At 38.0% G+C, this 25,908-nt stretch overlaps 1 protein-coding gene across 2 annotated transcripts in view; it reads left to right on the top strand.

The window, feature by feature from the left end:
- Positions 1-17,268, top strand: part of LOC126418959 (protein suppressor of forked) — a 160,045-nt gene extending 142,777 nt beyond the window's left edge. The window contains exons 14-15 of one of the 2 annotated variants that reach the window (XM_050086005.1): positions 755-889; positions 16,103-17,268. In XM_050086005.1, the coding sequence (XP_049941962.1) occupies positions 755-889; positions 16,103-16,341 (374 nt within the window). In that variant the 3' untranslated portion in view covers positions 16,342-17,268. The remainder of the gene's footprint in view (positions 1-754; positions 890-16,102) is intronic. The other variant, XM_050086003.1, reaches the window with a different exon arrangement.
- The last annotated feature ends 8,640 nt before the right edge of the window (positions 17,269-25,908 follow it).

The following is a 25,908-nucleotide window of genomic DNA, read 5'->3' as shown; positions in this document are numbered from 1 at the left end:
TTTCTGTCCTATTTTCACACAAAAAATCCCCAATTTTCATCATGTAATGGAATTTTCTGGCTTTTGTTAGCTTATGGTGTTCTTAATGGAGGTCTTCTATCTTCTTGTTAGAATGTTTCTCAGCCTGCTTGTCTTTTTGGAATATTTTGTAAAATCAGGCTTTCATTGATCTCCTCTATCATCATCAAGAGTTAACTGTCATACTAATAGGCCAAATGATACCTCTGTATTGTATTGGCTGAATTATGTCATGGAGACATCCATATGTTACCAGAGATTATGTCGATGTCTGATGGAGGGTCATAAGTAGTGATAAAGATCCCATTATGTGATGGATAACTCAACTTATTTCTTTGTAGTCTTACAGTATCTAATGCTCATTCCGGTGCACCTCAAAGGTTATACTGCTATTTCAGTTACAGCTATTGTTCTGTATTCTGATCACATTGGCTTTTTTGATAATAGAATCCCAGGAAGTACTTTTGTGCCATAACCCATGTATTTAACTACTGGGATTCTGTTGTCAAAGAAGCTGTTGAGGTCAGAAACTGTAACAACGACTTTAACTGGGGATTTAGCTATGAATTGCATATGGAAACTTGCAAAAAAACACACATACCGAACTGCAGGTTTGATAAAAAGAGAGTTTTCTTTGATGGCGATGCAGAATCAATGTTGAGACGTGGAATTGTAGAGTGTAGTATTTCCATAATGTTAGTGATTTAAATACTTAGTTTCATGCTTTCTCTTGTAGGTGGTGTATTCCCCATCCCTCCAGCAGCTGCACAGCTGTGCACCTTACTTCCACCACCGGGGTGCTTTCGGGGACCATTTGTTGCTGTTGATTTGTTATTGGAGGTCTTCAACAAGATACAGCTGCCTGACAACCGTAAGTACTTGCAAATGAGAAATTCGGAAGTTTAACAGTTGGACTGAACTTGTTTAATATAGTAGGACTTGACTTTTACATTTGTAACACTACACGCACCATGTGAGTACATGTAACAAATATTTCGTATAACAACAACAACAACAAGTTCAGTGTCTGTTGCTGGTACTCTACTAGCATCTACCTGGATTTAGGTGTATGAAAATGGTTGAAAGAATGAACATGAATGTTTGTCCCTCTCATAAATGAGGTTTGTCATGATCCAGACATATTAATAAACTCATTGTTCAGCATGTCAGTTTTTGATAAATCAAAATTGAAGTATTTTGCTCTTTCCAGTAATTATATAAATTTTGAACGGGAACATTATCAGATGTTGTATCTCCATGAAAATTAACAAACAGGGAAGACCATTCCAAATTTGGTATATTTGTGACCATGTAAACATTGTGGTGTAGTAGTAAGATAGTGAAATAGATGAATAAAATACCTTTCAGTATAATGTTATTGAGAATGTTGCTATTTAGCATATCAGTTAACTACCATTGTACCACAGAAGTGTAAAATTGAAAAAAGTATGTACTGTAATCTAACCAGTATGTTTGCCAAGGTTCCTGTGTTAACACAGTTACAGGATTACTAGTTGCAGCAGTATGTATTGCTATGCCCCAAGAGAGTCAGCATTTGTTTTCTGGGTCTGGGTATGAGCTAGGTGGCCCCGGGTTCCTGAGCTGGGACTGGTAAGTGTCACCAATCCTCTGTCACTGCGAGATGTGGGCATGCTTCAGCGAGCACTGTGTGGTGTGAAGATGTAACATTGTGTGCCACAGGGAATGGGCATATTGGGTTGACCTTGGGAAAAAAAACTACTACTACTACTACTACTTCAGTCTCAAGGTGTGCTGATGAGGTGCATGGCTGTTGAGGTGGAACAGTTGTTAGCGTCCAACCTCTGGGGAACCTGCGACACCTCAGTTGTATAAAGCCTACCTAGACATGTGCGGCTCTGTGTAGGTGGACTTTTATTTCCCAAGCTGTCTGTGGGACCATGATAGAATCCTCAAAATTCTCTCCTCTTCCTCCCAGCAGAAAGGGTAAGCTACTGTTAGTGCTTGACATCCAATCAAACAAGAGGGCTTGTGTAACCAGTTCTCTGGACTTGGTCCCCAGCTCAATGCATTGTTTCAAATGCTAGTGTTTTGGTCATACTGCTCTTGGGTGTCACAGAGGAACCATTTGTTTTAAATGTGGTAAGGCCGTCCACGAAGGAGGCGCTTGTTCATCTCCTATGAATTGTGTGTATTGCTCTAGGGCTAACCCTGTTGGTTGGGACTGCAGCATATATCTTGAAGAACGGAAGATACAAGAGCTTAAGGCTATGAAGCACATCCTGTATATTGAGGCCAAAAAGATGTATAAGGTCATACTGTCCCCAATGTTTGCTACCTCCTTCGCTTAGATTCTTAAACAACCAATGCAGAAAGCCGATGCTGCTATGCAAAAGCAGGTCACTGGTGTCGGCACAATGCACCTTTGCTGCTGCTGCTGCAGTTATGTCAAAGCATGTACCTCTCCTCAGAACTTCAGAAAAGGCCATGTTGCTGTTGTTGCAGGACTCCTTTCCCCTCCAATGATTCCATCTGGTTCACTGTCTATTGCTGCCATTACCACTTCCTCATTTGTGGCAGTGAAACCACCTCAGATCAAAAAATCAAAGTCGGATACAAAGAATTGCCCACTGACTGAGATGGGAAGTACACAGTCCACTGATGTTGACATCCTGTGTGATGTCTTTCTCAAATCTTGCTCAGAGGCAATGGACCTTGATGTCGGGCTGGGCAATCTTCTCCCTCCAAGGCAGAGCCTTCACTCTTTATGGGCTCCCCTCCATGGCCAAAAATCAGGATGAAAGTTCTACCCCCATGATAGATGCTTCCCATCCTACAGTGGAACTTTAATAGATTCAGGACGGGTGTGGGGGAACTGAAACTCCTAGCACAGTAGTGCCTCCAATGCTTGCTTTTGCAGGAAACTCATTTTAAAACATCTGATGCCCCGCTACTACTGGGCTATATGCTCTATTGCCTGGAAGGCGTGACTGGGGAAAGGGCCTATTGAGGGATTACTGTGTTTGTCAATAATGTGCACCACTCTTCTGCTCTCCCCCTGGCTGCTAACCTGCAAGCAGCTGCAGTTGAAGTTCGGGTGTGTTGGAGGATTGCTGTTTGCTCACTTTATTAACCTCTGCAAGGTGCCGTAGACTCTGAGGTTCTCACAGATCTTATGGAACAACTCCCCGACCATTTCTTCTACTGGCATACTTCAATGCCCATCATGTCTTGTGGGGCTCTACCTCTACTTGCCTTCAGGACCAGGTTTTGGAGACTGTCATGACATTTCAGGAGCTGTGCATGCTCAACACAGATACTCCCATTCATTTCTGTGCTGATAACCGAGTCATTCTTACCCATCATCCTCTTTTTCTACTATCCAGCCTTCGCAGACGCTGTTCGGTGGGAAGTTATTGGTGGCTTTCATTCCAGTGACCACTTCCTTCTCCGCTTCCACCATTACGTAAACAGAAGCCACAAAAATGGATGGTCATCGTGGCTAACTGGACATTGTTCAGACAGCTCGCTGTGTTTGAACACCGCAACAATGTCCAGCAATGGGCGGACCACATTACATGACCATCCAACATGCCACTGACTTATCTATCCCAAAGTCTTCAGGTAATATTATAAGGCAACCAATACCTTGTTGGAGTGATGATGAGTGTCATTCAGGAATCCAGGACAGGCCTGCTGTGGCTTTTCAACAGTTTAAATGCCCCTCAACTGCCAACAACCTCACAGCCTTTAGAGTTGTGAGAGCCAAGGTTCAACATATAATTAAGGAGAGCAAGCAAAGATCGTGGAAAGTGTTCCTGGACTTCATAAACTGTTCCACTTGTTCTACAAAAGTATGGGAACCCATCACGATGATTTCTGGTAAACACAGTTGTTAACCAATAGCAGCAGTGCTGAAATGGGTGTCTTCAAACAGCATCCGGAGACACTGCTCAGACTATAGCAGAACATAATGTTTGGAAGGTAGGAGACGAGATACTGGCAGAAGTAAAGCTGTGAGGACAGGGCATGAGTCGGGCTTGGGTAGCTCAGTTGGTAGAGCACTTGCCCGCGAAAGGCAAAGGTCCCGAGTTCGAGTCTCGGTCCGGCACACAGTTTTAATCTGCCAGGAAGTTTTATAGCAGAACATGTAGCAAAGACTACTGCCAATGCCAGCCAGGATCCAGCATTTTGCAGCTATCATGCAACTGTAGAGAAGGAAATTGGTCTTCAAATCCAACAATTCTGGGTCATACAATTACCCTTTCTCCAAGTGGAAACTGGAATCGGCACTGTAATACTGCATCCACTCATGACCAAATCCAGTATGTGAGGACATAGTTGCTGTTTCTCTCTTGTAAAATTAATATACTTGGAAGACTACCTCACTAATTTCTTTGTGTAATATTTGTTGTGATTTTTTGCATGCATGCATGAACCTTAAAACCAATGCTAAATGTTCAGTACCGATGAGGAAGAGCTCATGACAGACAGAATGATGCTACGGATGGCATATTGTGTGATACATCTTTTCTTATTGGGGATATTTTCACTGCCCAGCTTCTGCTATGTTCACCACTCTGATAGCAGCTACAATAATGAAAATTAAAATCAGCACATTTATTTCCAGAGTTATAATAAATAACTAATGTATCAATATACAGGATATTTCCAAAGACGGACAAGTTTCCTGCTTTTGCTGTGTGTACATTAACTTGAGACAACACAGAATGTAATGAAACTGGATAGGCGCAAAATCTACTCATTAAGCAGCAGCAGCAGAACAACACATCTGTAATAAGATTAACCTTTGTGTGTGTGTGTGTGTGTGTGTGTGTGTGTGTGTGTGTGTGTGTGTGTGTGTGTGTGTGCGCGTATGCATGAGTAGATTTCGTATCTATCCAGTTACATTATATTTTTGAAAAATTGATTAGTTTTGTTGACAGATTGTAATGAAGTATTCATAAATTTGCTTTGAATCTTCACTGTATTTCCCTGTAATGATAAAGGAATATTTAATCACAGAAGGCAGTATGAACAAATACTCCAACAACGCTCTTGAATTTGTTCTTGAAACTCAAAAGACCCTAAATAGTTTGAATGTTGCATCAACTGCGTTTGTGGCTAGGCTTTCCTGTGTTACAGGCAGTCTATTAAGTTACTGTTGCAAAACTTAATATAGCTAAGCAGCCTGTACTCATTTCTTTTATTATCTCTATATGTTAACTCATTTAGACCAGGTACTTTCTGATGTCAATCTTGATATTTTTACACCTTAACAGGTAGCGTTAATACAGGAGACAGAGAAGATCAAATGTAGAGCAGTACTGCCGATTTAGGAAACATGAAAGCATTAGAGAGATACTCATCGAAATCCAGTGGCAGATGTTAAAAGAAAGGCATTGCACATCATGCCGAGTTTTGTTCCAATATCATATGTATACAGTGTGTCCCAGGAAGAATGGTCAATATACAGGGGTATGACACGAATTATCATTTGAAGCAAAAAAGTCTAGTAAACATGAGCTCTAAAATGCATATACAGTGAAACCCCTCTTTTATACTTTTCAAGGGACTTAAAGAAAAATGTCAGGGACTTGTTTATTATCTAATAATGGTTTATTATCTAAAAAAACTGCCGATATAATGGGAACTGATAATTGGGAAGAAGAAATGTTTGACTCAATTTCATACGTTGTCATTGATGTTTTTGGAACACCTATCACTGTCATTCATTATTTAAATAATGAAACACTGCATCAGTTACATATTTTTTCATGCTTAGCACAATGTGTTTCCAGAATTTTTTCTCGATATCAAGTGCAAATATTTACATAAGTATTTTGTGTGGTGTTTGCATATGTGTTGTTCTGCATCTCTTGAACTGTAGTCATCTGTTCGAGGTTATCCTATGCTCTGCTTCCTCAGTTATGTAGAAAATCACACACACATGCAAACTATCACTCACATTGTTTTTTTGTGTAACATCACAAAAAATACATATGTAAATACTACACTTAACGAGAACGAACCCTTGAAACACATTTTGATCAGCATGCGCTGTGTTTAAACCAAAAGCATCTGAGCAATGCAAACTGAATAAAGGTGTCAACTAGTGCTACAAGCAGCCAAAAGCCGAAACACACTAAATATGGTTCAACAGAGGTGTGATGACAGTCACAACAATCACAAAACTGCACATGCGCTGTAGAGACAGTTCGGAAATGGTTGTGATTGGTCGTGATACCTTTATTTGTTCAAACCTAGTTACTCTTATCACCCACCATGCAGAGTAGACTTTGACAGCGGCAGGAGATACAGCACGAATTGTTCCAACTTTTACACATTTACCTGTTTAAGTCCACCAAGTAGAGCACCCTGGTGTCAAGGAACTTAACCACATAATGTTTGTAAACACCACTTGATGGCCAACATCGTGCTGGCGTCATTTTACGTCAGTTTTTTTTGCCGTGAACATTTTTTCATAAAGCATTAATTGCAGGAAAATTATAAATATGTTGATGCAAAATCGGTTGTGAATTAACGTTGTGGACATAGGAAATTTGAGAGGAGTGATAAAAAATGTCGTAAATGGTGGAAACACAATAATTCCTGGAACATAAAAGTGGGGTTATACTGTATCTTTATCTTTGTCACAGTGAAACACATCTCTTGTCCTCAACAAGTGCTCACAATTCTTGCCGTATGCATTTTAGAGCCCACATTTACTATGCTTTTTTGCTTTGAATGAGTGTTCCTGTTGTATCCCTGGGACATGTTGTGTTTTAGGAATTGACCATGATGGGCATATCCAAAAAATTCAAACTTGTATGGATTTGCTGCATACTGTTTGTAAATGAAATAAAAAAATGGGGATATGATAATGTTACATAAAGTACTCTTTGTAACACACAGTAGAGATGTAGATATTCTCTGTTCATTGCCACAGTCATCTGATAGTGTACTCTTTCATGCACTCTTATGGTGGGTTGGGGTGCTGCTGACTCTTTTGCTTACCAAATACCAAAAACCAAAATAGAATGCAGTTGTAGGTCATATAGAGGAGCACAAGTTTTGTTGAACTTACTTTGTTCGGACCACATCTTTGTTTTTGTGATGTAGTGTCTCAACAAGGGTTTGTGTGTTTTTGTCCACAGTGAGCTTTTTATGTTTTGAATCAAGTCAACTTGCACACTATGCTCTCTTGAACTAAAATAGCTGTCAAAATATTCCACTTGGAAACCTGACAGTTGTTTGAGAGAATTTATTAAGATGCAGCGCATAAATTTGCAAGACGATCAACATTTCAGTATACCCCAAATACTCAACAATGTGATGATTTGTCTGTTGTTGTTGTTGTTGTTGTTGTTGTTGTTGTCTTCAGTCCTGAGACTGGTTTGATGCAGCTCTCCATGCTACTCTATCCTGTGCAAGCTTCTTCATCTCCCAGTACTTACTGCAACCTACATCCTTCTTAATCTGCTTAGTGTATTCACCTCTTGCTCTCCCTCTACGTTTTTTACCCTCCACGCTGCCCTCAAATGCTAAATTTTTGATCCCTTGATGCCTCAGAACATGTCCTACCAACTGGTCTCTTCTTCTTGTCAAGTTGTGCCACAAACTCTTCTTCTCCCCAATTCTATTCAATACCTCCTCATTAGTTATGTGATCTACCCATCTAATCTTCAGCATTCTTCTGTAGCACCACATTTCGAAAGCTTCTATTCTCTTCTTGTCCAAACTATTTATCATCCATGTTTCACTTCCATACATGGCTGCACTCCATACAAATACTTTCAGAAACAACTTCCGGACACTTAAATCTATACTCGATGTTAACAAATTTTTCTTCTTCAGAAACGCTTTCCTTGCCATTGCCAGTCTACATTTTATATCCTCTCTACTTCGACCATCATCAGTTATTTTGCTCCCCAAATAGCAAAACTCCTTTACTACTTTAAGTGTTTCATTTCCTAATCTAATTCCCTCAGCATCACCTGACTTAATTCGACTACATTCCATTATCCTCGTTTTGCTTTTGTTGATGTTCATCTTATATCCTCCTTTCAAGACACTGTCCATTCCGTTCAGCTGCTCTTCCAAGTCCTTTGCTGTCTCTGACAGAATTGCAATGTCATCAGCGAACCTCAATGTTTTTATTTCTTCTCCATGGATTTTAATACCTACTCCGAATTTTTCTTTTGTTTCCTGTACTGCTTGCTCAATATACAGATTGAATAGCATCGGGGAGAGGCTACAACCCTGTCTCACTCCGTTCCCAACTGCTCCTTTCCTTTCATGCCCCTCGACTCTTATAACTGGCAACTGGTTTCAGTACAAATTGTAAATAGCATTTCGCTCCCTGTATTTCACCCCTGCCACCTTTAAAAATTTGAAAGAGAGTATCCCAGTCAGCATTGTCAAAAGCTTTCTCTAAGTCCACAAATGCTAGAAATGTAGGTTTGCCTTTCCTTAATCTATTTTCTAAGATAAGTTGCAGGATCAGTATTGCCCCAAGTGTTCCAACATTTCTGCGGAATCCAAACTGATCTTCGCTGAGGTCGGCCTCTACCAGTTTTTCCATTCTTCTGTAAAGAATTTGCGTTAGTATTTTGCAGCTGTGACTTATTAAATTGATAGTTCAGTAATTTTCACATCTGTCAACGCCTGCTTTCTTTGGGTTTAGAATTATTATATTCTTCTTGAAGTCTGAGGGTATTTCGCCTGTCTCATACATCTTGCTCACCAGATGGTAGAGTTTTGTCGGGACTGGCTCTCCTAAGGCCGTCAGTAGTTCCAATGGAATGTTGTCTACTCCCGTGGCCTTGTTTTGACTCAGGTCTTTCAGTGCTCTGTCAGACTCTTCACGCAGTATCGTATCTCCCATTTCATCTTCATCTACATCCTCTTCCATTTCCATAATATTGTCCTCAAGTACATCACCCTTGTATAGACCCTCTATATACTCCTTCCACCTTTCTGCTTTCCCTTCTTTGCTTAAAACTGGGTTTCCATCTGAGCTCTTGATATTCATACAAGTGGCTCTCTTTTCTCCAAAGGTCTCTTTAATTTTCCTGTAGGCAGTATCTATCTTACCCCTCGTGAGATAAGCCTCTACATCCTTACATTTGTCCTCTAGCCATCCCTGCTTAGCCATTTTGCACTTCCTGTCGATCTCATTTTTGAGACGTTTGTATTCCCTTTTGCCTGGTTCATTTACTGCGTTTTTATATTTTCTCCTTTCATCAATTAAATTCAATATTTCTTCTGTTACCCAAGGATTTTTACTAGCCCTCGTCTGTTTACCTACTTGATCCTCTGCTGCCTTCACTACTTCATCCCTCAGAGCTACCCATTCTTCTTCTACTGTATTTCTTTCCCCCATTCCTGTCAATTGTTCCCTTATGCTCTCCCTGAAACTCTGTACAACCTCTGGTTCTTTCAGTTTATCCAGGTCCCATCTCCTTAAATTCCCATTTTATTGCAGTTTCTTCAGTTTTAATCTACAGTTCATAACCAATAGATTGTGGTCAGAGTCCACATCTGCCACTGGAAATGTCTTACAATTTAAAACCTGGTTCCAAAATCTCTGTCTTACCATTATATAATCTATCTGATACCTTCTAGTATCTTCAGGATTCTTCCAGGTATACAACCTTCTTTTATGATTCTTGAACCACGTGTTAGCTATGATTAAGTTATGCTCTGTGCAAAATTCTACCAGACGGCTTCCTGTTTCATTTATCCAGGTCCCATCTCCTTAAATTCCCATTTTATTGCAGTTTCTTCAGTTTTAATCTACAGTTCATAACCAATAGATTGTGGTCAGAGTCCACATCTGCCACTGGAAATGTCTTACAATTTAAAACCTGGTTCCAAAATCTCTGTCTTACCATTATATAATCTATCTGATACCTTCTAGTATCTTCAGGATTCTTCCAGGTATACAACCTTCTTTTATGATTCTTGAACCACGTGTTAGCTATGATTAAGTTATGCTCTGTGCAAAATTCTACCAGACGGCTTCCTGTTTCATTTCTCTCCCCCAATACATATTCACCCACTATGTTTCCTTCTCTCCCTTTTCCTACTCTCGAATTCCAGTCACCCTCGACTATTAAATTTTCGTCTCTCTTCACTACCTGAATAATTTCTTTTATCTCATCATACATTTCATCAATTTCTTCATCATCTGCAGAGCTAGTTGGCATATAAACTTGTACCATTGTAGTAGGCACGGGCTTCGTGTCTATCTTGGCCACAATAATGCGTTCACTATGCTGTTTGTAGTAGCTTACCCGCACTCCTATTTTTTATTCATTATTAAACCTACTCCTGCATTACCTCTATTTGATTTTGTATTTATAACCCTGTATTCACCTGACCAAAAGTCTTGTTCCTCCTGCCACCGAACTTCACTAATTCCCACTATATCTAACTTTAACCTATCCATTTCCCTTTTTAAATTTTCAAACCTACCTGCCCGATTAAGGGATCTGACATTCCACGCTCCGATCCGTAGAACGCCAATTTTCTTTCTCCTGATAACGACGTCCTCCTGAGTAGTCCCCGCCCGGAGATCCAAATGGGGGACTATTTTACCTTCAGAATATTTTACCCAAGAGGACGCCATCATCATTTAACCATACAGTAAAGCTGCATCCCCTCGGGAAAAATTTGTCTGGAAAATGTGAAATCCTCAGGGAACTTGTATCTACTAGAATAACAAGGTAGTTCTGAAAGGCTGTTCATTGGCAGAAAGAAATATATTGAGTTATTTTGCTACAAACTGCTAAGAGATTCTGCTCCAGTGGCAGTTGTTTCTGAAATCATGAAATGGAAGGCGAAGAAGTACATGAAATTGTTGTAACGTATATTGCTTGATTGCAGATACCTGCAGTGCTCTTGCCAACCTTGTATATCTTCATTATCCAACTAGAATAGCTGAGGGCTCAAAGACAGCCATTGGTATTACCTTTATAGAATTGTCTAATGAACAAACCTTTTGCTAAATGTTAAAGCTGATTAGGACATTCAGTCTGCTAAATATGGGCTCAAGAGGATAGTCAGTAAGGCAAAAATTGATTGTTTTAGGAAACTTCTTGGACATGAATTGGAGTGAAGTGTACAGTGCTGACAGCATGGATGAGAAGTACAATACTTTTATTAATAATGTCCTTAACTTATCTGAAAGCTGTTTCCCCTCAAATCTAACCCAAATTAGACTGAAGTTTACAAAAACGCTATGGATTGCTTAAGGAATAAAGGTACCATGTTAGACCAAAAGAAAACCATATGAGTCAGAAACAGCTCTGTTGTAAATGCTATACATCAGTACAAAACATACTGCAAAATACTGAAGGTAGTAATATGGGCATCAAAGCAAATGAATTACCAGATAAGGATAGTCACATCAGATAACAAAATAAAGACAATATGAGATATAGTGAAGGAAGAGACTGGTAGAACCAGAGATGAAAAGGAGCACATGGCATTAATAATAAATGATACATGGGTAATAGATGTGTGCAATGTTGCTGTGCTTTTCAATAAGCACTTCATAACTGTTACTTAAAAGATGGGATTGTCAGGTTCAGTAGATGCTGCCATGGAATATCTCGGACCAGTACTACAAATAACTACAATAATATGAATATGGCCTTCACAGCACCAGTAGAAATAATGTTCTCCATAAAATCTGTAAAATCAAAAAATTCTAGAGACTTTGATAATGTATCAATATAGCAGAGTAAAGAGTGTGCCTCTAAGTGTAGTGACATTTTAAGGTATTTGTGTGACAAATATTTTATTTATGGATCATTTCCTGGTTGAAATATGCTGAAGTTAAGTCTACGTATAACAGAAAAAGCTAAACTCTGCCCTAACAGACCATGAAGGTCCATCGCTGGATCTGATATGGAGGGGCATGTGGTCACCACACCACTCTCCCGGCTGTAAGTCAGTTTACGAGACCGGAGCCACTACTTCTTAATCAAGTAACTCCTCCATTTGCATCTCAAGGACTGAGTGCATTACACTTGCCAACAGCACTTGACAGACCAGATCGTCACCCCTCCAAGTGAAAGCCCAGCTTGACAGTGCTCAACTTCGATGCTCTGATGGGAACCGGTGTTACCACTGCGGCAAGGCCGTTGGCTTTGTGTAAGGAAGGAGATAAAGAAATACCATCAAACTTTCCCTCCAATTTAACTTCTACCCACATTCTTAAAAATTTTAGAAAAGATAATATACAGTCATGTTCTTAACTGCCTGAGCACAAGTAAAATACTATCCAGGCCATAAATCGGATTTCGAAATAGTTACACCATTGAGAATTATGGGCTACTGGCATATTTTTTGATCTGTCAAAGGCATTTGACTGTGTAAATCACAATATCCCTTTGAATCAATTAGAATATTATGTTGTAATAGGAAATGCTGCAAAATAGTTAAAGTCCTATATCTCTGCTAGGAGATAAAGGATGTCAACAGGAAAAAGATGTGTATTAAGTTGTGAGGCATTGGAACAAATAATATGTGGTGTCCACCAAGGTTCCATTCCAGGTCCCTTACTTGTGTATATCAGTGACCATTCATCAGTAACATCAACAGATGCCAAGTTTATTTTGTTTGCAGCTGATACAAACAAGTCAAGTGTAGCCTTAGGAAGGTCAGCTCATGAAGTTTTCATGGACATTACTAAATCGTTCCTAGCCAATTCTCTGTCACTCAACCTTGCAAAAAAAAGCCTAAAATATTATGACAAGCAGTTGAAGTTGACAGTATTAAATTTTTGGGATTACAAGTTGATAACAAATTTAATTGGGAAGAGAATCCCACAGAACAGATGAAGCACCTAAAGATATCTCCATTTGCTATGCGAAGGTTGTCAGGCATAGGTGACATAAAAATAAAAAAGCTAGAGTAATATGCTTACTTTCATTCCATAATGCCATGTGGGATTATTTTCTGGTGCAACTCATCAAGCCAAACTAAAATTTTCCAAGCCCAAAAACATGCAGTATGAATTATTTGTGGTGTTAACTCAAGAATGTCTTGCAGACAGTGTAAGGAACTGTGGATACTAACTACTCCTACCCAATAAATTTATTCCTTAATGTAATCTGTCATAAAAAATTATTCTTTTTTTTTCCGCACCAATAGCTCAGTTCATGGAATCAGTACCAGAAATTAGCAAATCTTTTACAAAGCTGTAAATTCACTTACTGTGATTGAGAGAGATGTTCACTATTCAGCAATACACATTTTCGAAAACATGCCAGAAGCCATAAAAAGTTTAATTAATAACAAAGTCCAGTTTGAGACCAACTCCTTCCACTCTATTTATGAATTTCTTAACAGACCCGATTGATAATGTAAATATTGTGTACAACCTGACTTCTGTACAAATTTTGTGCAGTAATGCGATCATTGTAAATAAGTGTAAGTGCTTATTTAATTTTTTAATTAGATGATGCATGGCTAAGAATTAGCGTATGCACATGACTGTACTGAATGTTTAATATTTGGTGATAAGTCTTATATCCTTTTGAAAGTAAACATGCTTAAGATTTTTTGTTTTCACTAAATCCACATCCACAATGGCAGTTTTCACTAAATCCACATCCACAATGGCAGAGATCTGTGGAAGAAACTTTAGCATATCAGTTCTTATTTTGTAAATATTTAGTGTGTATTCATGTTTTCTGGCATGTTGCTCATCCCTGAGGGTCTCCTCACTGTGCATCAGTTCGAACAAAAAGTAAAATTAATCTAATCTAGGGACACAGGTCCGTTTCCTATTGCATGATTGTTAGTGCAATGGAGTGTAACAAGCATGTGATAGAATTTTTCATGCTGCTATGAATTAATCATTTGCACAAAGGCAAAGGTGGTTTTTTAATTGAAAAAAAAACTCCATTTTTTAGAATGTAGATGTTTTGGAGAACGGCGTTGAATATTCAGGTTTCTGTCCTCTTACCAATTTCAGTGCAAATCAGCAGTTTGCCGACTTGCTTGCAGTGTCATACTTAATGTTAACAGCAATTACAGGGAAGAGAATTCCAGTTTGAAACGTAATGTGTTATTGCTATCAAAATCTATTAGTATAACATTGTAGTTAGGACGATTCAAATGGTTTTTGTGTGAATATTTCTTGCGTACTTGAAATTATCACACAGTAAGTTATTTTGACTAATATATCTCACATGTTTTTATTTGCCATTGTTGCTGCATGCTGTTTTACAAACTTTTGTGATTGAACATTATGATCATCTTTTTGGCTTCTATCCTAGCCAAACTTGAAGAAATCACAACTAAGTGATGTGACAGCTCAGAGAATTTCATTTGCTGCCATGAAATCTAGTTCAGGGAAATTTTGGATTTCTAACTGAAAATTTCTATGAAATTTTTTGATGAAACAAAATCTCTGCTTGAGCATCCAGATGGATACTATCTGATATCTGAATCACCTACCAGAAAAAAGAATAAAAAATAATTAACCCTGTCCATGACGCAGGAAGGCAAGCAGTGAAAACAGAAAGAATGAAAGTATATATCCGAAATATGTTGTGTTCTATCAAACCAGTCCTGTATTCTGATTAATATTACTTTCTGATTGACATTTCAGTGAGACAAGTGGCATGGGCCAGCTGCCATCCAATCATAGTTCTTTCTCGAGTGCCACGTGCATGCTGTGTTACCTGTTTTGTATGTAGGATTGTAAGGGATCCGTGATCCCACGAACATAGATATTAGTATCTGACACCCGGGTTGATAGCAGACAGGAGTCGATTGTCGAGTGCTGCAGGAGGCAGTGAGATGAGTGTCGAGTGAGCAGTAGTGCTGGAGAGACGGGCAAGAATGGTGGTCGAGTGAGTTGTAAATGGTAAATACATCGAAGTATGACAAATGAACGCGTCCCCCTGATCATCGTGGGGTTGATCTTCATCGATACCGATCTGCGAATGATATGAAAACAAGTGACAAGTGCCGAATTACGTGTTTCGTGGCAACAGTGTCGGCCAGCATCAACCATGGATTGCAGTGAAGTTTGTTGTGAATGCTAACCATCATCATTACATGTGATGAAGTACTTAAAATCAGCAACCAATAAAAGGATATAACCGTAATAAACATGTAAGGTGAATGTAGCAACTGCCTCAGAATTTGTGTATTATTATAGAAAATGCATATCAGTTTGTACATTGCAACCTTTATGGTCTTTAATAATAGACAGACTTTCAATCATTAACTATTCCGTCTCAGAACAGCCGCACTCGGTTGAAATACCCCTGAAACCACAGCAGAAAAACCGATAGCCTTCCATCCATTAAGCACACAGTCATATAATTATAATAATTAATTGTTTGGCGGCTTCAGTAATCACACAAAACCCAATAAAGGACAAAACGGGGGTGTTTCAGGATGCAGTGCCTTGTTAAACATGGCTGGTTGCATGCCAGTAACACTGCCACCTCCTCCACCTCTCCCCTGCCACTAAAATATGTTGGTCACAAAGTAATTTTATCGGACCATAAGAATCTAATTTTTGGGTGCTACAAATCCTAACAACAAGCAATTAATTAATCCATATTTCATCTAGTATAACACACACACACACAGTTCATTTTTATCTTAATGTTCATTCGCTTATGGTGTAGTTTTTTTTCCTTTTATGAATAGTCTCTAATAAATTTGATTCATTGCGAGTCTTTTACTCATTCCATTATTACACATGTTGCATTCACCATCTCAAAGCTAGTAACATTAGATGCAGAGAAAAAATATGATAAGTACATGATGAACGCTTAGGAATAAAGAGAATATAGGAAGAAAGAGATTATTAAATGAAGTGTGCATGGATACAAAAAGTGTGTGCTAGTAGAACATCTAGGTTTCCAGGATTCACTCATGTTTTACATGTGTTCAGGCACACAATCTGATCCCAAAAATTTGGCTTTGAAAACCTTATATTTCTTTTCTTTCTTTGCATTTTCCATTTGTGTTCTCCAGTTCTACTATTCACAGTTTCTTATTTGTTTGAATATTATGTATTTCGTTATAATGTAGAACCCACAGTAATGTGCATGTTTTAATGTTTCAGCTCCCCCTCCTATAGCAGATAATGGATGTGATACAAAACTTTTTGATCTAGCAAAATCGGTGCACTGGATTGTTGATGAGAACTCTGAGGGCTCAATCTCCTTAGGTAACCTGTATACCAACAAGAGACGCCGAAGGCTAGGAGCTGCAGGTGGAGATGACAGTGAGGACGATGATATGACTGGTGCTCCACCAGTGAATGATATATATCGTGCCCGCCAACAGAAACGAGTTAAATGACATCAGGCACCTTCGTATTTATTGGACATTGACGAATGATCCATGTGGATATGAGCAATGCGAAACAGTTCTGGTTCAACAGCGCACCTGACAATGACCGTGCCATTCAGAAAATTTCATACTGAACACAACTTTATCAAGTAATATGACTGTAAACTGGCTTATGAGTCGAACAAGGTACTGTTCTTACCCATAATATTGTACCATGTGGTAACATTTACACCCTTCAGTTACTAGTTTTGATGTAAAAACATGTTGCTTCACATCGGGAAGCAATGAAAGTATATTGTCTACAAAAACAAATGTTATGGTCACATGTACTTACTTTTAAAACAAGAGATAAAGAAGGCAGTGCTCATTAGTTATATCATACTTTCGTTAATTTCACGTCCATTCTGAACAATCAGTAGTATCATCTCTTTCAATAAGTAGGACATGAATCATTCACACAAAACACGTGTAAGAGTTATGCTAAGAGATGAAATGGATTTTAGCTACTGTATGATAGTCCATTTGTAATTTTACAAAAGAACTGTAAAATATATAGTTTATAGAAATATTTTATGACCTTTTGGCTTGAAGTCGTGTCCGTTTTATGTTAATAGAATGTGTGTTTCCAGTAAGTTCACCATTTTGTGATGGTGATCAGAGGTCTAGGTGCTTGAAAAGTGCATTTCAGTATGTTGTGACAGTATTTGAAACTATAGATATATCAGTTCTCATGAGTCGCGTTGCTCTGTAAATTTTGGATGAATAAGAATGTCTGAAAAGTACAAGAAGAATTTGTAGTACAATAAGCCTTTTTATTTTAAAAAATTGTTGACTCGTTTTGATACTTGTATATAGTTAATATCATATAAACACAAAATAAATCAAATGAATGAAACTATGTATGATTTGTAGTAAATACAAAACTTTTAGGCTACCATGCTTATTGAGTTTTTTGTAAATAAAGCTGTTGGTCATAAATTACAAATTTTTGTTTTCACTGTTACATATTCCATTCTTATTTATTTATTTATTGATCCATCCATAGGCAATATAAATGTTTTGGATGTTGTCAACACACAAATGTACATAATACAGGTGCATTAATACAAAGGCTATTCAGAAAGTCGCAAAATGGAAAACACTGTTAAAATCCGATGAAGCTTTGCACAGGTGTGTTGGGCAGTGTGTCTGTTATGCCTGCCAGTTGTGTCACATTGCTCCTTTCAGTTCTGAGTGCACAGTGAGCATATAAAGATGCCTAGGAAATAGGATCTCCCACCAAGTATGATGGCCTGATGAAAGATTTTGCCTGATGTCATGCAACCCACATAATACAACTGTCATGCGGTTCCTTCTTCGTGACAATTCTCGGCCACAGTCTCCAGGGGCTATGAAGCTGACCCATGCAGCGTTTTCAATGGGAAGTGTTTGATCACTGACAGTACAGCCCGTAACTGGCTGTCCTGTGATTCATCTCTGCACACATGCACTGCTGGCTTTAAAGACAACATTTTGGTACAGTAAACGATCTGTAGACCAGCATAGAGGATTGGCAGAAAGCACAAGTGGCTGCCCTCTATGATGAGAGCATCGGAAAGTTGACACAACGCTACGACAAATTTCTTAAGTTGGAGCGGCAACTTTATAGAGAAGTAGCTGGAAGGTGTAGCCAACTGTTGCAAAGAAAGAAAAAAAAAAGAAACCTTTCTGATTTTCACAGCGATTTTCATTTCATGAGCGATCAGAACTTAATTTCTGAATAGCCCTCATACATAAGTATATCTTTTGTATTGAACATATTTTAAAATGCCTCTTAAACACAGTAGTTAATCATTAGCATCATTGTCAACAAAGGTTGCATTTCATTTCAGTTAATCCTTAACAGTGTAAAAACACTTTTCTAGCACATAATTGTTTAGAGTATTCCTGAAAGCATGTACGTCTTTGACCACTTGTGGAAGTTTGTTGTATAATTTAATTCCTTAGTATGACACACTATTTTGGATTTTTGTGTTGTTTTTCCTAGTGAGGGTGGTGACTTTACCTGGTCCTGTGTTCACGAAGAGACTTTTTCATTGGGTACCGATCTATGTCTTTCTTTATGTGGATCACATTTGCAAAATGTATTCACATGGAACAGTCAGAATTCCTTTACTTCACTTTCTTTTTTTTTTTTTTTTCAAATTATATCCCAAAAAATAATAATTTTTTTATCAATGAAAAACGTAATATAAAGAATGACATTATGTACAGACATATAAAGACAGCTTTTAAAGCTAAAAAATAATGTGTTTCAGAAATTTGAAGATCACCAATAATAAAATCCCGATTATACTCATGAAATGGACTTCGGCTAAAATATCCCGAAACTGGAAGTCAGTTTTTAGTTTCTATGTAACTGTGAAGTCCAACCATGTATTTCGCAATGGTTATTTGTGAACGTAAATCTTGGAGGAGCTGACAGTAGTACAGTGGATGTATTTACCAGGTGTACCAGTATGAAATGAGCATTTTTTTGTGAAAATGAAACACTAATTTTGAATTGAAAAGTAAAAATATTTTATTCAAAGTACTGGCCATTGCTTTCTATACATTTTGACCACCTTTCTGGCAATTTGTGGACGCCACGCCAATGGAAATGTTCGTCTTTCGAAGCAAACCAATCAGACACCCAATTTTCGACTTCTTTGTAGGAATGAAAGTGTTCCTCAGCCAATGCGTGTCCCATTGATGAAAACAAATGGTAGTCGGACGAGGCCAAGTTTGGTGAATACGGCGGGAGGGGTAGCAGCTCCCAGCCAAGTGTTTTGATGGTATCCTGAACCAGTTTTGCTTTGTGTGCAGGTGCATTGTCGTGTAAAAAAATTACTTTGCTATGTCTTCTGGCCCATTCTGGTCTTTTTTTGATCAATGCAGAGTTCAAATTGACCATTTGTTGTCTGTAGTGATTAGTATTCACAGTTTCACCGGGTTTTAGAAGCTCATGATACACCACACCTTTCTGATCTCACCAAACACAGAGCATTGTCTTCTTGCCAAATCGATCTGGTTTTGTAGTCGATGTTGATGGTTGTCCCGGATTAACCCATGATTTTTTCCATTTAGCATTCATAAAATAGGTACATTTTTCATTGCCAGTAACAATTCGATGAAAAATTGATTTTCTTTCATGTCTTTGAAGCAAAATTTGACAATGGTTTTTTTCGTTTTCCATCTGTCTTTCATTCAGTTCATGTGGCACCCATTTTCCACACTTTTTGATCTTTTCCATAGCTTTCAAATGGTCAGAAATTGTTTGTTGTGCAACATTTAGCATTGCTGCCATTTGCTTCTGGTTTAAAGTATCATCTTCATCCAATATTGCTTGCAATTCGGCGTCTTCGAACTTTTTTGGTGGTCTTCTACGTTCTTCATTTCTTACGTCAAAATCATTATTTCTGAACCGTTGAAACCCTCTTTTTTATTTTTTTAAGATCTTTTTTTGAGTTGTCTGAGCATAGTCAGGATTTTAAATTTCTATCAAAATAGCAAAAACAAAATAACTCAGAGTTTTAAGTTAAGGAGTTAGAAACTCAGTGAAGTGAGTTCCTTTACCACTTGCTTATAATTTGTGCAGCCATTTTTTGTAGCTTAAGCATTGTTGGTATATTATGTTCATTTGTTCCCCAAAACCTCAGCCCTAACTACATCTGCTTTCATGCCCAGCAATAGATTTCACTACACTATTGTAGTTGACCTGTGATCCTGCTGCTGAATTACCCAAGCATTGAATTATTAAGTGACACAATTTGAAATATATTAAGAATAACAATAATAATCATAAACAAAAAAGGATTGGATTCCAGTGAATAATTGATGTAGGTGACAGCAAAAGGTTTAAGTTATATGTACTGGTTTATTCAGACAAAACAACTGAAACTGTTAAAATGGTACTGCGCGGAGTGGCTGCAAGCCATGTCATGGATTGCGCAGCCCCTCCCACCAGAGGTTCGAGTCCTCCCTCGAGCATGGGTCTGTGTGTTGTTCTTAGCATAAGTTAGTTTAAGTTGTGGGTAAGTCTAGGGACCCATGACCTCAGCAGTTTGGTCCCTTATGAATGCACACACACACACACACACACACACACACACACACACACACACACACTGTTAAAATGTGAAATGGTGGTCCTACAGAGTTTCACTTAATATGCAACAAAATTAATGATTTTCAAGTGCAGTAAAACTTGCATAAACTGAGTGGTAGCAGAGTCCCAATAAGCTAAGTATATGTCACTGGTCCGTAAAACAGAGTCTCTGGGACTAAGTCCCATGTCACTTAGAAAATTTGTATGTATCATCAAAAAAATTTTGGCCTCTTGTCTCCCAGAACTCAACATTTTATCTCATTCGGATTGTCTACCCAGACCTCGATGTCCCTTACAAAGTCTACTCCACACTGAGTCTCATCACCAAATCTACAACATGTCTCCTCTCCAGAGTCCCTACATATAGTTCCTTTCAAAACTACTCCACAAATCCTTCCTAGCTTCCCAGAATCAAATGGGATGCTTGAGCACAAAACTGCTCACACAAATAATGTGCATGCCCCCATAGTTACTGCAGTGTTTTACTTGGAATCTAGTAAATGAGCCACCATTTGCTTAATGACAAATTTACAAAGTAGACATATGTTTTAAATAACTACTCATTATCTTAAAGTTCTACTGATACCAAAAACTATTCACTGTTTATAAAAGTTTACTCATAAATACTTTATAATAAGCATGAATGCACTTCTTATTTGATAAATGAACTTTACAAAATGTTTTGAGTATATTAATTAATGATCGTTGCCTGCTCTATTGAAGCGTCATTTCAAGTTCAATCTGCTGATAGCATCACATTTTGTGGATAATTTGCAATTTTCAAGTTAAAATTGCTTTTAATGCGGTATAAGATGACTATTCATTAAATAATCTAGATATTGACTGTCAATTTTGACAACTACAACATGGTAACATTTATTACAATATGAGTCTTGCTCTGCTGCATTCATTGACTGTACACCTGTGGTGGAGTCAATAATCTGACACATTTCATTAATAAAGCTATAAAAATGGCAGTAGCTCAATAATTAAAATAGATATAAATATGAGGCATTTGGAAATGCTAGCTGTAGTGCTAGGTTAACATCCTATACCTTGCTTATTAAGATATAATGTGATGTTCAGCAGTTATGTATTTTCACTGATTAATGTGATAATATATATTTACTGTTGACATCTAATTCCTTAAGTTCCTTAGGTATACACAACATTAATATTCCAATAGATGCATCCCAGTGCTGTGATTACACTGGTATGTTTGTTTTTGTTCTAAGATGAAACATCGGACTATTACAGAATTTAGACTGTTTGAATGTTGCCATATTCCAACAAGTAGCTAACACCACCATTATACGTTTCCTACACTGATGCTGGCCAGAGCTCATTCTGGTCCTGGCTTCCATGGGAAAAACTGTTATTTACTTGCCGCTCGCTGTCCCTTTGTTGGCAAGTGTGAGGCTGTCCTCCCCATTCTATCACCGTCTGCACCAGGCTAAATCTTACCTTCAACATCTTAACTTATGTGACCAAATTCTTGCCAGTATGTCAGTTATCTTACAGCTGTATCAAAGGTTTTGGCAAAGTCAAGGAAGATGCGTGTTAATGAGATCCATTTTGTCTGGTACTTCCAGAACAACGTTTGTAAACATTTGAAACCAAACTGTTATTTACAAAGAAGACTGTACACCATTAAGTACCTCACAACCCCTGTTTTTGATTATGGTTTACAGTACTTTTGAAACCAATGACCCTAAAGAGATGGGCCTGTAATTTTCTATAGTTTCTGGATCACAATTGTTTTGTAAGGGAGGACATTTGCATGCTTTAGTGTCTATGGGAAACAACCTGTGGTGAAGGATTCATTAATGATGTGCACCAAAGGGCCTTTGATAGTGTCTACGCACGGTGCAACAAAAAGGTATGGCCAGACTTTTAGGTAACATTTCTGACACACACAAGACGAAAATTGTTATATGGGCATGGGTCCCCACTGCATTATTTAAATTTTAGAGCTCAGTTATTATAACTTTTCATCACATTTATCCAGGGAAACTCACAGGAAAACAATGTATCAGCTCAATATGGAACACTTTCCTAAATGAAAAGTTCAAAATGCCCTCCATTGGCAAGGATACATTCATTGAATCCCTGAGTGATGCACTGATTTATATGTGGTAAATTGCATATTGTTTTATGGCCTTCCTCAGTATAGGCGTTAAGATTCCACAAATCTTGTTTTGTGATTATGTGCACAAGAGCTGTCAAACTTCCCGACAAATAAGTCTAGTTGGTATATATATGATTGCAGGCTTTCTTGGTGCATTTCAGCTATGAAATCTTATCAGGTTAGCAGCCAATTGGCATCATTATCTTGTCTCAGCATTTCAGTGGTTTCCATATCCATCATCTTCAGACTGACGGATACGGAATTCATTGTAACTTTGCAGCAAGACGACAATGCCACCCGGCCGATAATCCGAGAAGATTTCAAGTCTATTTGGTTTAGGTATGGAGAGCATGGAGGTAAAGGAATTGGCTCTTTGCTCCTATCCACTGTCACAGAATCTTTTATTTTTGAAGTTAATGAACATTAGGACTGAAGTGAGGAGGAACTCCATCATGCATGAAGTAAGTTTCATCACACTAATAAAGGCACATGTCTTAGCAGAAGAGATAAATTATTCTATAAGAAAGTGTGGTAAATTTTTTCATTGAACTTGGGTGGAAGAATGTGAGACCTTGACAGTCAGCCACAATGCTGGCCCAAATCTTTGTTGTTGACACAATTGCCCTACTTTGTGAGGATTCCTTAGAGCTCATATGTACTGATTTTGAAAATTTACAATGTGATCATGTTGAAGTGGAGCCTCATTCATGAACAGCACATTTACACTGAAATGCACATTGTTGAATGTACCATTCACAGAAGTGTACCCATGTAGGGAAGTCAGCTATGGACAGTGCCTGCACATGCTGTACCTGGTACGGATACAGCAGGTTCTCATGAAGCACTCTCCAGAAATCATGTGGTCAACATTACTTGTTGCTGCTAGTTGTCTTACACTGCCCCTAGGGTTATCTTCAACTGCATGAGACATTCCTTCTCCAGCTGAGGTGTCCTCGTCTTTGTAGGCCTCTCTCAGTGAATAGTAGTATGTTTAAATGGCCCAGACTCCTGCAGACAATGCTCAGTTGCTTCAAACATTGTTCTCTCAGGCTATCGTCATACTGGAAATCTCTCTAGATACAAATGTTTAGTGGCTTAGCCATTACCATCTGCTAACCATACTGCAAATGGGCATCTGTCAACTCGACATCTGAGTATGCTTCCATTCCACTGTACCGGAAACCAAGTCAGTGACAAATGCTAAACAGCTGATGCTGTGTGCTTGCACAGTCTGTTATAAACACTTAATAGTTGATACTACTTGCTTGGTGCTAATAGAGCAGTGAAGTTAGATGCATTTCAACAAAAGCAGTGAGACGAGTCACATGTCAACAATACCTTTGTTCAGTTGGAACAGCAAACACTGACAGAGAGCTTAAGACTTACTGTATATTCTCATCAAACATATTTTGAACAATTCATGTAAGAAAATATTTCATGTAATGCTGGTACTTCCTGTTTCTGTGTTTCCCACGGTTAATGTGATTATGAAGAGAATTAGAAAGTGAGCTCTAACATGGAAATAAGGGTGTTCATGCACTCTCATATCTCGATAAAAAGATTTTATATTGTTCAATCATTGTAGTATAATTAATATTTTGTTTATTTTTGAGTACTTCAGATGTTAACTACCAACATGCACTCAGTACATTCTAATCTGATTGTGGTTAGTAATTGACATGGTGCAGTAATATTTCATTAAGCTATGCTTTCATAAAATGCTGGCTAAAGTCTAATTCAGAGTTTTTCAGAAAAGCTTCTAGTTTATTTGACTAATGAACCAGAACTAATCTCTGACATTGTCTGTATCTCAGCAGAGAGGAGGACAAATGAAAATCCTGAGATTAAAATGCTATTCACCACCTTGCTGAAAAATGCAGCTGAGAAAATACTTAAAATATATCATAAGGAAAACGTACTTTGTACATTGGAGGCATTAAAATGAAACTGAGATGCTACAGGGCCCAAGTCCACGTACCACATTTTATTCCTCTGCTAGCTATACCCAGCCTTGTTTTGCTGTTGCACAGTCTTCTTGAATGAAAAGGAAAGAAATGAGAAAGCACATGTTTCTAAGATGTATGTCTGTGTCTGTTTCCCCCTCCCCATTGGTGCTATTCTAGATTGCATTTATTTTGTTTTCTGCCTTTCCTATAAATTTATCATTTTGAGACATTTTAGCTCATATTTTTATTTTATCTTTTTAATAGCTGTTGAGGGGCTTCAGGGTTGTGGAGGACTTCCTTATCCTGTTGGTCATCTGTTTCTTTCTTTCTTTTTTTTCTTCCTCTTTTTTCTTTTTTCTTCCTCTTTTTTCTTTTTTCTTTTTTCTTTCTCTTTTTTCTTTCTCTTTTTTCTTTTTTTTCCTTTTTCTTTCTTCTTCAATGTCTATTAGTACTTTTGGAAACACGTCTTCAAACTTGAATTAGATCTTGATAGAAACTTCATAAACTTCCCATTTGTGCTACTATCAGTGCACAGTTCTTCCCATGTTTCATTGTTCACCTTCATGAAAAATTCAACTATTTTTTGGCTTGACAGAACACTTCTGCTTGAGAGCATTTTACTTTTGTTTTCTACAGCTATGTTTAAATTTAAGATATGACTAGAATGTTCTTAAGGCCAAGGTTGTTAACATCAGTACCACAACTTTCTTTCTCTGTGTCAATTAGTACATCATCAATGATTGAAACTGGATGCTTGGTTAACCTTGTGGCAGTGTTAATGGTGATATTCTGGGGCTGAAACATAATGTTCAAAAATGTATATCAGAAGCATCTAGGTTCATTGTATTGATTAAATCTCCACAGATGAGAATTTTGCCCTTAGGATTAGAAACCATGTCCAATATTTCAATAAATTTTGCAACAAAAGGATCTAAGTCACCACTGATAGACTGATAAATACACACACCAAAAAAGTTTTGCATCACCTCGGATCTGTGAGTTCTGGAACCTGTACAGAAAATTGGAATAGAGATCAACATAAACATCATTTCCGCCCTTTTTATTGCTCATGAAAACCACACATTGCATGTTGTACAACCATATAGCGGGACCTTCAGAGGTGGTTGTCCAGATTGCTGTACATACAGGCACCTATTTGTGTTTCTATGTGTTTATTTATTGATTGTCATTTTTATTTATAGTTTTCACTGTTGCTATCTGAGTTTATATATTGTCATTTTGTCATCTGGAAATAATGACTGGAGCTGTGGATGCAAGTAAATGGAGTGCCAAGTGGAGAAATTGGAAAATCTCAGACATATTTTTTGTTTTGAGCTCAGTAGAAAGGTGACAGCAGTGGAGGCAGCTAGAAACAT

Source organism: Schistocerca serialis, chromosome 9, assembly GCF_023864345.2.
Source record: "Schistocerca serialis cubense isolate TAMUIC-IGC-003099 chromosome 9, iqSchSeri2.2, whole genome shotgun sequence".
In the NCBI taxonomy this organism is placed as follows: domain Eukaryota; kingdom Metazoa; phylum Arthropoda; class Insecta; order Orthoptera; family Acrididae; genus Schistocerca; species Schistocerca serialis.
The sequence above is the reverse complement of the archived record's forward strand: the minus strand, read 5'-3'. Positions and strand labels throughout refer to the sequence as shown.